At 39.9% G+C, this 15781-nt stretch overlaps 2 protein-coding genes across 10 annotated transcripts in view; both read right to left on the bottom strand.

Annotated features, from left to right (window-relative positions):
* LOC137487301 (uncharacterized) overlaps positions 1-11976 on the bottom strand; it is a 133883-nt gene extending 121907 nt beyond the window's left edge. The window contains exons 1-5 of one of the 2 annotated variants that reach the window (XM_087287568.1): positions 11889-11976; positions 11733-11819; positions 3964-4119; positions 3456-3599; positions 3190-3315 (exon numbers count right to left, since the gene is read on the bottom strand). In XM_087287568.1, coding sequence (XP_087143694.1) covers positions 3190-3315; positions 3456-3599; positions 3964-4119; positions 11733-11817 — 511 coding nt within the window. In that variant the 5' untranslated portion in view covers positions 11818-11819; positions 11889-11976. Of the gene's footprint in view, positions 1-3189; positions 3316-3455; positions 3600-3963; positions 4120-11732 lie in introns of both variants that reach the window. The other variant, XM_087287569.1, reaches the window with a different exon arrangement.
* Positions 11977-12325: 349 nt separating this feature from the next.
* LOC147833422 (uncharacterized) overlaps positions 12326-15781 on the bottom strand; it is a 39474-nt gene continuing 36018 nt past the window's right edge. For all 8 annotated transcript variants that reach the window (XM_087287588.1, XM_087287586.1, XM_087287593.1 and 5 more), the window contains one exon: positions 12326-12489. The gene's annotated coding sequence lies outside the window, so the exon portion shown is untranslated. The remainder of the gene's footprint in view (positions 12490-15781) is intronic.

Genomic DNA, 15781 nt, shown 5'->3' with positions numbered 1-15781 from the left:
ACGCAAGACACGAGCACACGATAGATAAACACCTTACCGTGCGCTCACACATAAGCAACGCGCATGCTTCATCTCAGCGCCAACCAAAACTGAAACCAACTAGACGGAGGCGCCGAGAATGAAGCAGTGCGCTGCTGACAGAACAAACACAAACACTAGTACAAGAGCGCGCGCGTCTGAGGGACGCAGAGCGTGCGTGGCCACATCATGTGGCAGCGCGCACACTCTGCGTACACCCACGACGGCGCGCGCGCACACAGAGACAGGACCAGACATTGAGTAGTGTCAGAGCTCTGCCACCAAAACAAGAATTTACAAGACCAAAGTGGCAGAACCCTGACACAGACGCGCTGGACTGTGGCATAATAAAAGCTCTGCTGCTTTGTGTCGTCGTGCACTGTGCCTTTAAGCTGACATATATATGCTCATACAACTGTAGAAGAGTAACGGTAGACTGACCTGAGCGGCTGTTCTCATCGCTGGACGTCTCTGCAGCTTTGATGCGTTTGCGCAGAGCGTATGGTTTGACTCCATCAGAATCACTCTGCAAATCATCATCCGCTTTCCTCTTCACTCCTCTTCCTCCTGATGTGGATTACAGTCAATAATGAATTATTAATAATCGATTATTTCAATATTGCCATTTATTTTACTCTGGGATTCAACAAATGGCAGCAGTGCTCCAGTTTTCCAGTCATTAAGAGTGGACTGACCTGAGCTGGACGCCTCTGTGTCGGCGTCTACACTTGTGTTCTCCAGCTCAGCAACTCTGATGCGTTTCCGGTGGGCAGATGGTTTACCTCCACCAGAAACACTCTGAAAAGCATCATCTGCTTTCCGCTTCACTCCTCTTCCTCCTAATGTGGATGACAACACAATGAACAATACACTCCTAATCTTAAGAATCATTTATTTTTTATGCCAGTAATGAAGCTTTTTCACGTTTGTTTTCAACTCTGAAAACTGGACTGACAGTTTCAATTTACTACAACTTCTATGTTAAGCTGCTTTGACACAATCTACATTGTAGAAAATAGTTTGGACTGTGGGGGAACCCATGCCAACATGGGGAGAACATGCAAACTCCACACAGAAACACCAACTGCCCCAGCCGAGGTTCAAACCAGCGACCTTCTATCTGTGAGGAGAACATGCTACCCACAGCACCACCGTGTCGCCCTATTTGAATGATTTTTTGGCACAAATAAAAGTGGATAATTTTCACACATACCGTGTATTTCTGCCAATTCAATTCAATTCAGCTTTATTTGTATAGCGCTTTTACAATGTAGATTGTGTCAAAGCAGCTTCACATAAATGGTCATAGTAACTGGAACAGTGTGGTTCAGTAACTGGAACAGTGTGGTTCAGGTTTTAGTGTTTAAGTTCAGTTCAGTTCAGTTTAGCTCAGTTCAGTGTGATATAATCATTACTGAGAGTTCAAACACTGAAGAGCAAATTCATCGATGCGTAGCTCTACCAATCCTGAACCATGCGAGGCAGTGGCGACAGCGGAGAGGGAAAAAAAACTTCACCTGATGGGAGTGAAGAAAAAAAACCTTGAGAGAACCAGACTCAGTTGGGCACGACCATTTTAATTTCTCCACTGGCCAAAAGTCTTGTGCAGAACTTCATTCGCCGTGGTTTATGCTGGAAGATGGCTTCAATGAAGACTCGTCTGTCCCTGGAGCGTCGCTGGAATCAGACACATGTTCTCCACTCCCTACGACCATCAGCGCACCAGCAGCTCAGGATATGGCCTGGTCCCAGATATGGAATCCTTGGGATCATCACGTCGCTGGTCTTGGATCCAATCAGTGACTCCGCCTAATCTGAGGACCTCGGGATGAGTATCCCCAGGTGAAAATAGAGAATAAAGAGAATAATTAGCGTAGCTGCTGTTCATAGTGTATTTAAGCAAGATGCAGAAGCCAGTGTGGAACCCGCTAGGTGATGCATTGAGTGTATGCTTTACTAAACAGATAGGTCTTTAATCTAGTTTTGAACTGGGAGAGTGTGTCTGAGCCTCGGACGTTATCAGGAAGGCTATTCCAGAGTGTAGGAGCCATGAAAGAGAAGGCTCGACCTCCTTTACTTGATTTTGCTATTCTAGGTACTACCAGAAGCCCTGAATTTTGAGATCTTAAAGAGCAAGTTGGTTCGTAGCGAGACAGAAGGTTGGTTAGATAAACAGGAGCTAGATTATTTAGAGCTTTATAGGTGAGAAGTAATATTTTAAATTCAATACGAAACTTAACAGGCAGCCAGTGTAAGGAGGATAAAATTGGGGTGATATGATCATATTTTCTAGACCTGGTCAGAACTCTGGCTGCTGCATTTTGTACTAATTGAAGTTTGTTAATAGAGGATGCTGGGCAGCCAGCAAATAGAGCATTACAGTAATCCAGTCACGAAGTCATAAAAGCATGGACTAGCTTTTCTGCATCTGAGATGGATAGCATATTTCGTAATTTAGCGATATTTCTCAGATGAAAGAAGGCAGTTTTTGTGACATGGGATATATGGTTTTTAAAAGTTAGATTGCTGTCTAATATGACACCCAAATCTTTTATAGTAGAGCTAAAGCTAACTTTGTATCCCTCTAATTGTAAATTGAGTTGCGAGATCTGCTGTGTGCAAGATTTAGGCCCAATAAGTAATAATTCTGTTTTGTCGGAGTTTAAGAGAAGAAAATTGTTGGTCATCCAGTCTTTGATGTCTTTGATACACTCAGTTAGTTTAGAAAGTTCAGACGTCTCGTCAGGTTTAGTTGAAATATATAATTGAGTATCATCTGCATAGCAGTGAAAGCTGATCCCATGTCTTCTAATAATGTCTCCCAGAGGTAGCATGTAAATTATAAACAGTAAAGGGCCTAAAACTGATCCTTGAGGCACCCCATACTTTACTGGGCAGATTTGTGAAGGCTGTCCATTAAGATTCACAAACTGGTAGCGGTCAGTTAAGTATGACTTAAACCATTGTAGAGCCTGTCCCTGGACACCTGTAGACTTTAAGCGATTTATGAGGATATTGTGGTCAATGGTATCAAATCCCGCACTAAGATCGAGTAAAACTAATAGCGAGACGCACCCTCGGTCAGCAGCTAAGAGTTGCAGCTTGCCTCTGTATTATGAATTTTAAGTGATGAAACTGTAGAAAAGTGTGATTCTGTAACGGGAGACTGACCTGAGCTGCTGTTCTCATCGCTGGACGTCTCAGCAGCTCTGATGCGTTTCCGCAGTGCATAAGGTTTACCTTCACCTAAAACACTGTGAAAATCATCATCCGCTTTCCTCTTCACTCCTCTTCCTCCTGATGTGGATTACAGTCAATAATGAATTATTAATAATCGATTATTTCATTAATTGGCATTTATTTTACTCTGGGATTTAACGAATGGCAGCAGTGCTCCAGTTTTCCAGTATTTCTCCAGTCATAAAGAGTGGACTGACCTGAGCTGGACGCCTCTGTGTCGGCGTCCACTCTTGTGTTCTCCAGCTCAGCAACTTTGATGCGTTTGCGCAGTGCATAAGGTTTACCTTCACCTAAAACACTGTGAAAATCATCATCCGCTTTCCGCTTCACTCCTCTTCCTCCTAATGTGGATGACAACACAATGAACAATACACTCTTCAGAATATAAAGATTGAGAAAATCCCCTTTAAAGTGCCCGAATTAAGTTCAAATCAACATTTGAGTTCTGACATGTTTACAGTAGAAAGTGTTCAACTTGATGGAGCATGATCATAATATAATATTGTATTGATTTTGGCCATAATAGATAAATCAATCACTTTGATCCAGACACTGTATTGTTGCCTAGTGGCCAAAATCTCCGCATGCTCACTGGATTTAGCAGCTAACTGAGTGAAACACTTTGCACCCTGCTTCATGTTTCAGAATCTTCAGTGGTGATAAATGTATGGTGCTGAAGCTGTACAAGTTTTGATGGAGACACACCTGAGCTGGTTTTCTCTTGATAGCTGCTCATCTCTGTGTCTCTTGTGTTCTCCAGCTCTGCAACTCTGATGCGTTTCCGCAGAGCGTATGGTTTGCCTTCACCTAAAATACTGTGAAAATCATCATCCGCTTTCCTCTTCACTCCTCTTCCTCCTACTGTGGATTAAAACACAACGAACAATAAACTCTAAATCTCAATCTTGATTTTTATTGTCAATATTTCATAAAAAAATCCTAACATTGAGAAAAAATCACCTTTTAAATAGTCAAATTAAGTTCTTAGCGGTGCAGATTATAAATATCAAACACTCAGATTTACAGCAGCAAGTTTGTAAATAATTTCATGCTTCTGTCATATTTCAGGCCCGTAGCCAGAGTGTGGGGGGAGGGGATAGTACAGAATTTGTCCTATACATAACCTCATTTGTCCTATTTTGGCTCCTACACCATCATAAATTGTGAAAATAACCTGTTGAAAAAAGCCGAATCATCTGTTGACGTCACATCAGTGTGACTTCAGCTAATCAGTATGCAAACTAATATTTTTCATGAGTCAAACATCCTCATCCAGCAAGACAACATACAATATGACAAAAGTGAAGTCATCTTTCACTACAAGTAGCCCAACGTTTATTCTGAATCTTGGACCTTATTCTTGAAGAAGAAAAAAAACACTATGAAGGTTTTGAAGCCAAAAGCGGCCCATGTTCAAGGTAATATTAATACTAATTGGGCTATTTTTGTTATCCATAAACCTTCAAAAAGTGAAGCTCTGCATTATTAATATTATTATGTTTTAGAAGGACAAATTTTGACTGAGGAAAGTTCAATGTGCTTGCCAGTTTATTTTCTCAATAAATGACAAAAGACCACATTTTTTTCATTTAAAACTTTAACTCTTTTTTTTAAATTATATATGATATCCTCTTAAGGGCCAAGATGTTTTTTACATGCATTTTTTTATTTCTCTTTGCTATTTGGGCTTAATGGAACCTAATTAGAATAAAAATCTAAGTATCATCTTTTGATATGATGTACTTTTAGAGAAACATGGTGTCCATATATGTGGACTCGTGGTCTGAATTTACATAAAACCCTTTCCTGAATGTTTTTGAATGCATATATAACATAGCAACATGACTACCAGAGAGTAAAAACAAAATTTTCCCCCCATTTCTGAAAGTTCAGAATAGGGTTTGGGACATTTCATATGCTGAAAACAGTTGCAGGATGACACTGTATGTCTGTAACAAAATATAAAACATTCAAAATATTTTAAATAGCCACTTCTCCCTTTAAGTAATCGATACAGAACTCCTATTAGTAAAACAAATCAGTTTAAACTTTCATTCATCCCCTCAGCTGTAACGTTTTTGAATTTAGGGTAGAATTTTGTATTGTATTATGTGCTTTGAGTATTATGTGTGACATGCGTGTATGCTGCAACCAAATCGCCTTCGGGAAATGTATAAAGACTACTTGACTGACTGATGATGATGGACATTCAGACAGCAGTAACGTCACCCCTCAACTGCAAAACGTTTCTCTACAGACAGTGATAACCCAGATGAGAAATTCTACAACTGAAATCAGCTAAAGCTAATGAGTCCCTGTCATCTGAGTCGCTTTGCTGATCTTTAAACTCCCGCTTTAATCAGCTGTGGTTTTCTTTCTGTCCAATGACAGTGCGCGTTTCATACAAGCGAAAGAGGGTTTAGCTCAACTTGAAGTGAAAGTTGATTTTGGTGCTTGACTGGTTGCAATTTGTTGATTGAATGAACAGCAGGCAGCAAAAGAAAAGAAAAGCAAGTGGCAAATAGAGAGAAAAGCATGTCAAACATACTTGACCGTTGTGATGGTACGAGCCATTCTATAGCAGTTCCCCTGCTATTAAAAGGTCAGGGCACTATAAATAAAGACATTTTGCACCACACTGCTAATACGATTTTTGCCATACGCTTATTTCACGCAGTCACCATTTTGAAGAACCAAAGCGAGGCTGCAGTGGGAAGAAACCCAGAAGTATAAGACCAGAACTGTAAACATTGCATTGACAACACAAACCTCAAGCTGTTGCTGATATTTCAAAATGCAGAAATAGTGTGTAAACATCACTTTAATATCATTCAGTGAGTTTAATGTAACCCATTAAAAGCAGATTAGGCATCAAACAACATCACAGTCTCTTTAGGCAAGGCAAGGCAAGGCAAGTTTATTTATATAGCACATTTCATACACAATGGCAATTCAAAGTGCTTTACATAAACAAGAATAAAAGAAACAAGTAAAATAAAAATAAAAACAATAATAAAAATGCATAAAAACAAAACATAAAAACAGGTAAAATGTGATATAAAAGAATGAAGAAGAAGAGAAAAACATAATAGTGCAATTTGTCGGACGCAGCACAGTGCTCATTCAGTAAATGCACAGCTAAACAGATGTGTTTTCAGTCTTGATCTGAATGTGCCTAATGTTGGAGCACATCTGATCATTTCTGGAAGCTGATTCCAGCAGCGAGGGGCATAGTGGCTAAAAGCCGATTCACCCTGCTTTGACTGAACTCTTGGAACTTCTAGTTTATATGATCCTAATGATCTGAGTGATCTGTTAGGTTTGTATTGAGTGAGCATATCTGTGATGTATTTAGGTCCTAGGCCATTTAGTGATTTATAGACCAGTAGTAATACTTTAAAATCTATTCTGAATGTAACTGGCAGCCAGTGTAGAGACCTGAGGACAGGTGTGATGTGCTCTGATTTTCTGGTTCTGGTCAGAATTCTGGCTGCAGCGTTCTGGATGAGCTGCAACTGTCTGACTGTCTTTTTAGGAAGACCAGTGAGGAGTCCATTACAGTAATCCACCCTGCTGCTGATAAAAGCATGAACAAGTTTTTCTAAATCTTCACTAGAAACAAAGCATCTGATTCTTGCTATGTTTTTGAGATGATAGTATGCTGATTTACTGACTGCTTTGACATGACTGTTGAAACTCAGATCTGACTCCAGAGTCACACCAAGATTCTTGACCTTATTTTTTGTTGTTTGACCTTTAGTGCCAAGGTACGCATTTACCTTGAGAACCTCATCTTTGTTTCCAAACACAATCATCTCAGTTTTCTCTTTGTTTAACTGAAGAAAGTTTTGGCACATCCAATTGCTCATTTCATCAATGCATTGGCAGAGGGTGTCAATGGGGCTGTAGTCATTAGGCTGTAAGGCTAGGTAGATCTGAGTGTCATCAGCATAGCTGTGGTAGGAGATTTGGTTCTTTCTTATTATTTGGCTTAGAGGGAGCATGTAAAGGTTGAACAGCAGAGGTGCCAGAATCGAGCCTTGTGGGACTCCACATGTCATGGGTGTCCACCTCGACTTGTGGTCACCTATACTGACATGGTAACCTCTCCCTTCAAGGTAAGATCTAAACCATTTGAGGACTGTGCCAGACAGCCCAACCCAGTTTTCCAGCCTATCCAGAAGTATGCTGTGATCGACAGTGTCAAATGCAGCACTGAGATCCAACAATACCAGCACTGTTATTTTACCTGAATCTGTATTTAGGCGTATATCATTGATTATCTTTATAAGAGCGCTCTCTGTACTGTGATGTGCTCTGAAACCAGATTGAAAATTGTCTAAACACCCCCTGAAGTTTAAGAACTTGTTAACCTGGTTAAAAACAACTTTTTCAATGATTTTGCCAATGAAAGGGGGATTTGAGATTGGCCTGTAATTGCTCAATAGGGTGTTATCCAGGTTGCTCTTCTTCAAGAGGGGTTTAACAACTGCAGTTTTAAGTGAGGTTGGAAAAATCCCTGATAGAAGTGAAGCATTTACCACTTTTAGAAGATCCATGTCTAAACAGGAAAACACCGTTTTGAAGAATGATATGGGGAGCGTGTCAAGACTGCAGGTTGATGTTTTCATAACTTGCACAATTTCTTCTAAGATTTTGCCGTTAATTGCCATGAAATCAGACATAATGTCTGACTTCTCAAGTTGTGGTTGAGCTTGTTTGATATCGACACAACTTGACTGATTGGATGAGCTGATTGCCTTTCTGATATTATTGATCTTATCAGTGAAGAAATGAGCAAACTCATTACATTTGCTTTCAGAGAGGAGCTCACTTGGAATCTGACTGGGGGGGTTTGTGAGTCTCTCTATCGTTGCAAAGAGTGTGCGAGCATTATTTAAGTTGCTGTTTATAAGGCTTGAAAAGAAAGTCTGTCTAGCAGTGTTTAGTTCCATATTAAAGGCATGAAGACTGTCTTTATAGATGTTATAATGGACTACTAGTTTCGTCTTTCTCCACATACGCTCAGCTTTTCTGCACTGTCTTTTCATCATTTGTACTCTCGGTGACCTTGTCCAAGATCCCTTTTGCCTGCCAGTCATCTTCTTGACTTTAACAGGAGCGATGTCATTTATGACATTCTCAATTTTAGAATTAAACAAATCAAGGAGAGAATCAACAGAATCTGCAGATATACTTGGTGCTAGTGATATGGCCTTCATAAACTGCTCACTGGTGTTCTCATTTATGCATCTCTTTCTGACAGAGACAGATCTGTCTTTAATAGCTGGAGTGATCAATATATCAAAAAAGATACAGAAATGATCAGATAGTGCCACATCCTTAACAACAGTCGATGAAATGTGTAAACCCTTAGTTATAAGTAGATCAAGGGTGTGTCCACGATTGTGTGTGGGTCCTTGAACATGCTGAGTCAGATCAAAAGTGTTAAAAACAGTCATCAGTTCTTTTACAGCATTGATTTCTGGATTATCAGTGTGAATATTAAAATCCCCAGCAATACTAAAATAATCATATTCAGATGTTACTATTGATAACAGCTCTGTAAAATCATCAATAAAAGCTGGAGAATATTTTGGAGGTCTGTAGATAATGATCAGTAAGATGCGTGGAGACCCTTTTAGTGCTATACTCAGATATTCAAAAGAAAAATAGTCACCAAATGACACTTGTTTACATTCATACACATCTTTAAACAGGGCAGCGATGCCTCCACCTCTCCTATTAGCTCTGCAAACACTCAAAAAGTCAAAGTTTAAAGGAGCTGCTTCATTTAGAACTGCTGCGCTACAACTGTCATCTAGCCAAGTTTCAGTTAAAAGCATAAAATCAAGGCTATTTGTGTTGATAAAATCATTGACTAAAAGTGACTTATTATTGAGTGATCTGACGTTTAAAAGCGCTAACTTAACAGTTTTAGCTGTTTTTTCTATAGTAGTCTCAGATCTACATTTAATAGACACCAGATTTGAATGATTTGCTAAACGGCCTGATGAAGTCTTTGGTTTTCTGTCACTTAACACAACACATATCTGCTTAGAGAAAGCTGCAGACACACTGGGTTCCTGCTTGTTCTGAAAACATTTGATAAAGACACTGTTATCTAAGCAGGCCCCCGACACACATCACAGAGAGCTCTTGTGTTCACCAGCTGAAGATGGGGCGTTGTTGTTTGGGCCCTGGCGGTGTGATCGGAGGGCTCTTCCAGGTGGGCTCATAGGTGGTTGTGGAGCAGGCCGCTTTTTGGTTGGTAACTGGGGGCTTGCGGCAATGGAGTGTGAAAGTTTAGTTCCAGCATACACCAGTTCCTCCATCTTTTTTGAAAAACCCAAGAGTGGTGAACATTGTGACAATGAGAACGTGTCCGGTGACAGAGGCTGTGCATCTGGAGATTCTGTCTGCAGAAATATGTTTTCCTGAGGATCATTTTTGAGTGACGAGACTTGATGCTGTTCTGATGCGTCACAGTCTGCCTGTGTTGAGCAGAGGGCAACTGATAGTGTCCCTATCAACATTGGGTGTGTTGGCTGTGTGGCATTATCACTGTCCTTGGGTGATTCGTCAGCCACAAGTCCACTCAGGAGCTGATTTGAAGTCCTGTGGTCATCTGGACATTTGCTAGGTGTGTGTGTACAATTCAGTTCAGTGGCACACACAGCTGATGGATGATTGAGGGAGAAAAAAATATTGTCCTTTAGCACTTTTGCACCAAGTTTGTTTGGATGAAGGCCGTCTGATGTAAACAGCTGTCTTTGGTTCCAGAAGAGATTGAAGTTGTCGATGAAATTCAGTCCTTTCTTGTTACATGTTTTCTGTAGCCATACATTTAGACCAAGAAGCCGTGAAAACATATTTGTCCCTCTTGCAGGGAGTGGTCCACTTATGAACGCCTGAACCTTCAATCTTTCAGCTGTTTAAGAGTAACATACTCAAGAACTCCTAGACTTCAGTTCATGGCAGCAGGTAAACACTGTGGGGGCTTGCCTGCTTCAGCCTATGTAACCCGGTGAGTTGACAGGTGGGCAAATCGAAGCTGGTTTTTAATAAAACAAATATAATCTGCATATAATAAATAATATTGGTAAAGATATTTGCGTATTGCTGCACATCCTGTGTGTATTAAGCAATGTTTAAGCAATATGCACAACTGACTCGCTCTGCGCTGGACTTTAGACCTCCTCTCAGCTGGTCTATTGAACAGTTTAGTTCCTCAAAATAGCAACGTGCCAACAATGCGCCTCAGCACACCTCCTTTTTTAGAGCAGTACGCAAATGTATTTGCTATTTAAACAGCGTGCTGCAAAACGTCAAAATGTCCAGCTGAAACTAGCAAACAACAGTTGCATCACACCTTAAACCGGGTGTATGACAGGGCCCAGACACACGAACACTGAAGCGTGAAGCAGCCACGAAGATCATTCGAGTCATCAAGTGGATCCCTCATCTGTGTTTGCACTCAGTAAACAGCGGTGGGTGAACTGATGACCTTCACGGCCAGTCATTTCTGTTTTATTAACTCGAGTTTGATAAATGGCATCTAAAATGTGTTTGGGAAAGGTTAGCTAACTAGTGGCATTTTCCTTAACTTAGCTGAAAATGAGCTCTGACATCCCTTTTTATTTTCACTGTTCATTCAGAACGGACCTTTGGGTCACTCAGAAGGCAGTGAAATGATAAATTTGTGTCACGTTCTCTTCCCTGATAAGATATACAGCCAAGTGCACAACGTTCCTAGTAACTCCAAGCAATACTTCTGGATTTCTTCCCATTTTCTTCCTATTCGATTTCACTTTTAAAAATGGCGGTCGCGTCAAATCCCTCTACTCTTGCAGATTTTGAGATTAGGGAGCAATAAGAAAATTGTGTCTGAAACACTGCCTGAGTGATCCTACAGCTATGTTTTTGGGGGCTGATGCTCCTGGTAGGGTTTGCCATGGCAAAAACGTTTTAGGTGACAGGTCAGACTACAGGTATGTGCCAAAAAAATTGGAATAATTTGTTTTAAAAAGTTTAACTTATGTGTTATTAGTTCACAACACACAAAATGAAGTATTTCAATCCTTTGTTTCAATTTAAATGATTATGGATAAACATGAAAAAACTCAAATCCAGTATTTCACAAAATTAGCATATTTCATTTGACCAATAAAACGGATCTTAAACACACGCTGGCCTTCTGAAAAATGTGTTAATGTACTGTATTATGTCCTCAATATGGAGGCGATCGGCCTTCGACAAAGTTGAGGTACTATTGTAGCCCAAGTTGCTTTGATATCGGCCTTTAGCTCGTCTGCATTTCGGGGTCTGTTCCCTCACCTTCTTCTGTCATGTTCAAGGTCCCGAAAGGTAAATAAGAATATCTGTAAATTAGTGCATGTGACATCAACAGTTCAACAGTAATACATGTGATTCACAACCTGTAATCAAAACTGCACACCTGAAGTAATTCTGACCTACGCTGTTAATGCTGTAGAGGGGACTCTTTCCTCTTTTGTCTGCACCACAGATGAACAATCGGTCTTCGATCTCTGCTAACATTACTGCACAACAGAAATGACGTTGTAATTAAAGAAATCTGATCTGAAATTCCTCTTCGAAATTATTATGACCTGTTAGCTACTGTCTTTGCGTAGGGCACCAGAGTCTGTGCCTGCTTCCCCAAAGAAAGTAACCTTTAGTCTCGATTTAGGGGAAGCTTTCTTTTGACGTTGCCACTGCTGCATGCCTCTGTGTAGTTAACACAATATATTAGTGCAAACAGTTTTAATAAAGTTCAAGCAGTTTTCAGTCAATTAATTTTACGTATTTGTGAGGCTTACAGCTGCTTAAAGGTTTAGTTCACCCAAAAATTGAAATTCTGTCATTAATTATCTACAAATGAAGATATTTTGCATTTAATCCAAGAGCTTTCTAATCCTCCCATAGATAAATTGTAAAATAAAGTTATTTTTGTTTAGCTTCATATAATTATAATTGAACAACTTATGCCACATGAACTTATTTTGACTATTGTGGCGAGTCAGAGGAAAAACACATACACAAAGCGTTGGTGTTACAAACAGGTCTCCGGAGGGTGATTTATTTATATAGTGAAGTACGTAAAATGAGATGAATATGGTGCTCTTCAGTGGATAGGTGCTCTGGTGCTCCAGGGAGAATGTGAGTTTGAGTGAGAGTTCTGGTGAAGGATCGGTCAACTGCTGGAGTCCGCTAGAGAGGAGAGACAGAGAGACACAGACATTAGCACAGGGAGTCATTAGCTGCGTTTCCACTATCGCGCCTAAAGCGAGCAAGTCAAGGCCAGTCGCGTTTCCACTGTCATTTCCGGGGCCTAATCGGGCCAAAGCGGGGCTTTCTTGGGGCCAGCGGCCGGCCTTATTAGGCCCGCCAAATACCTTGGGCCAGGCCCAGTTTGGCTAATCGGGAGGACCGGGAGAATTCCCGGTGGGCCGGTCCGTTTTTTGGCCGCGAGGGCCGGTGTCCCTAGCTCCAGAATCTGTTGCTCTCAGCAGTCACACTTTTTAAATTAATTTATTTACTTACTTGACTACAGTCTTCTTATTGATTATTTTACCGCAGCTCTGCTCTGCCTACAGGTTAATGATGATATTACTGATGAGTCAGTCCTTCATATACAACAGTTGTGGTCCAGTGGTTAGCACGTTAGATTACGACGCTGCCGATCCGGGTTTGATTCTTGTCTGAGTATGTTTTTTTTTTTTTTAATTATAGTTTTATTGTTAAGACATATAATACTGTTAGGGTTTTTGAACATTTAAAGTTCTAAAGCAGCTGTTTTCTCAAAAAAAAAAAAAAAAAAAAAAGACGTGATAGTGTAATTAGAAACTGAATTGGAAATGACCTTATTTTAATATAGTCAGTCGTGAACTGCGGTGGGCCGGTCTAAGGCTTAAAACTCCAGGGCTGAAAAAGAGTCCCACTCCGGCCCTGCCTTGGGCCAAGGAGGGCCCGCTGGGGCTTCGGGCGGAGTGAAAGGAGAGGCGGGCAGTTTTCTGGTTGCACATGAGCACATGCGCCAAACAAATAAAGAAATAAGGGAAAGAAAACATCTAGCCTTATAGTCTGGGATCTTTTTGCGTATGATCACCCTTATGTTTCCCTTTTAAAATGTAAGGCTGCTGCATAAAATAATAAAGTAGTTTAAATTTATAGTGACGTTCTTTGCTGCGTTCTCCTTTATGTTTCAATAACGCATAATAATCTTTACACCATATTAAAGATACAGCAGACAGTAAAGGTTTTCCAGAGTTTTTGTCAAGGGTAAAATGTTTGTTTGTGCGCGTTTAAATGCCTGTATGTGTGTGTGAGACCGGGCAAGAGCGCTCCTTCACAGCTCTGTTATGCCGCGAGCGGCTTTTTTCTGTATTTATTTTGGAGATAATACACAATATAAATACAACAGAAAGACATAAAACTTAACAAATTACATGCCCACTTTCATAGACTTTAAACAATATAGTGTCATATCTAGATAAAATAGCCTAAGCTATATTGAAATATAATTTAAAGAATTACAAATATCGGATATATATATATATATATATATATATATATATATATATATATATATATATATATATATATAAATCGCATTAAATAAATAAACCAATATAAAATAAACAAAAGCTAGCTATATGTAGGTAGCCTATATACAATACATAAATCAAACCGTTTTAAAGCCACTTATATCCTAACTTTCATTTTACAAAGACCTGTCTGGAAAAAAAAGATTTTCGATATTTTCTAAAAACAATTAACACCGGAGAAGGTTTGAAATATTATTTATAAAGTATTTGGTTGCGATGATATTAATCAAATCGCGCAAACAGAGCATCATTTGGGTGAGTGAAAGCAGAATCTTTCCTACCTTTTTTTCTGTCACTCAGTCCTGCGCAGCGCTCGCTGCTTTAAACGCATCGGGGGAAAGTCCAAACACAAAATGTGTTCTTTATCCTCAAACAACTGTTTATGTTTTTATATGATGTGGTTAAATTTATAAATGAAACTTTAAATGAAGAGCTTTAGTGAATAGCTGCCGAGCGCAACAAATATGGCTATATTTTATTAGGCTACTCGCTCTTGTGCCGGAAACACTTAACACGATGTCTATCAAAACGAGGATGTTATAAAATACATGCCATATCGAGTTATAAACGAGAATTTCTGTGGCTTTATATTATGGATGTGTGCGCTCTCTGTGTTGGGTCCCTCCGTTAATGGCGAGAGCACTCGATGCACAATGCCAACAGTCGGTCGGCGACTAAAATGTAATGAATGGAAATACACAGGTCTGTGCGTATAGACATTTCATGTAATGCTGTACAGTAACGTGTCATTTGTTTGTTTCGGTTGTCTTCATTTTAATGGTTTCGTTTCGTGATAATTCTATGGTGTGCTTTATCTGCCTGTCCTGATTCCCACTGAAGTGGGCGGGTTGTGTGACGTTTGATTCGGGGACGTTCTGTGGGCGGTGTTTGCGTGACGCGCTGTGAGTGAAGAAGATTTTATTCTCTCTGTATGAAGTATTTTCTAAGTGTAAAGCAGTTAATTTTCTCTTCACAAAATGTATGTAGTGTTTGCAGCAAACATGCCAGCCTGTGTTAAAAATACAGTGATATGTCTGTGTAAGATGAGTATGCCTGCACAGGAGCAACACTAGGAGAAGGCTGAGTGACTGATTGTGTAGAATAACTGAATATGTAAAGCACTGATTATTTATGTTAAATACTTCTATGAAGCTATATGTGTCAGAAGTTAGAATGAGTAACATATTATCAAGTTATTATCCTATCATAACAATGTATGTAAACACTTAGTTCCTTTGCATAAGTTGCATCTATAATTTGCTGACATAGACCTGTAACATCTCTGTTGACATGAGCTAGTGGGCTGAGAGCCAAGAATAGCAGGACCCCTTAGACTAGAAAACCTATTCAAAAATGGTCAAAAGTTAAAAAGAGACACATAGGGGTGTGTCAAAAACATAAATAAAGGAGAAGGAGCAGGAGAGACTTTGGAAGGTGTCCAGGAGAGACTTCAGAATGCTCTGGGGTCTGCTCTGCTCTTTCTCGGCTTTATTATGGAGAATAAAGTCTATTTTCTGATATTCAAAACCTCTGGTCTGATAATTTGTAATTGATGAGAAGTCAATATTTACGACAAATGGCGCCCGCACGTGCGGCTGGAAAGAGATAGACAGGTGACACTGGACATGCTGAGGCTTGGAGGAAAAACACAAATATGTGGCCACGATAAAAAACGGTAAGCAATTTTCGCTTATACGTTTGTGTTTTTTCTACCAAGGACCTGCTTGTAACGGTAAAAAGTCACTTGAACTGTTTCTCCAGCTATAAAGAACTACAAGTAAAACTAAAAAAGTAAAAGTAAAGATATAAAAGGAAAACAATGGGGTTTTGAATACCAGAAGAAAATAACAATTTGCATGCAAATGATCTGTGTTTTCCTAAGAGGGCCTTGACGG

The sequence above is a fragment of the Danio rerio genome, chromosome 16 (genome assembly GCF_052040795.2).
Source record: "Danio rerio strain M-AB ecotype USA chromosome 16, GRCz13ab, whole genome shotgun sequence".
Taxonomy (NCBI): domain Eukaryota; kingdom Metazoa; phylum Chordata; class Actinopteri; order Cypriniformes; family Danionidae; genus Danio; species Danio rerio.
Note: the sequence above shows the minus strand (reverse complement) of the source record. Positions and strands in the feature narration are given on the sequence as shown.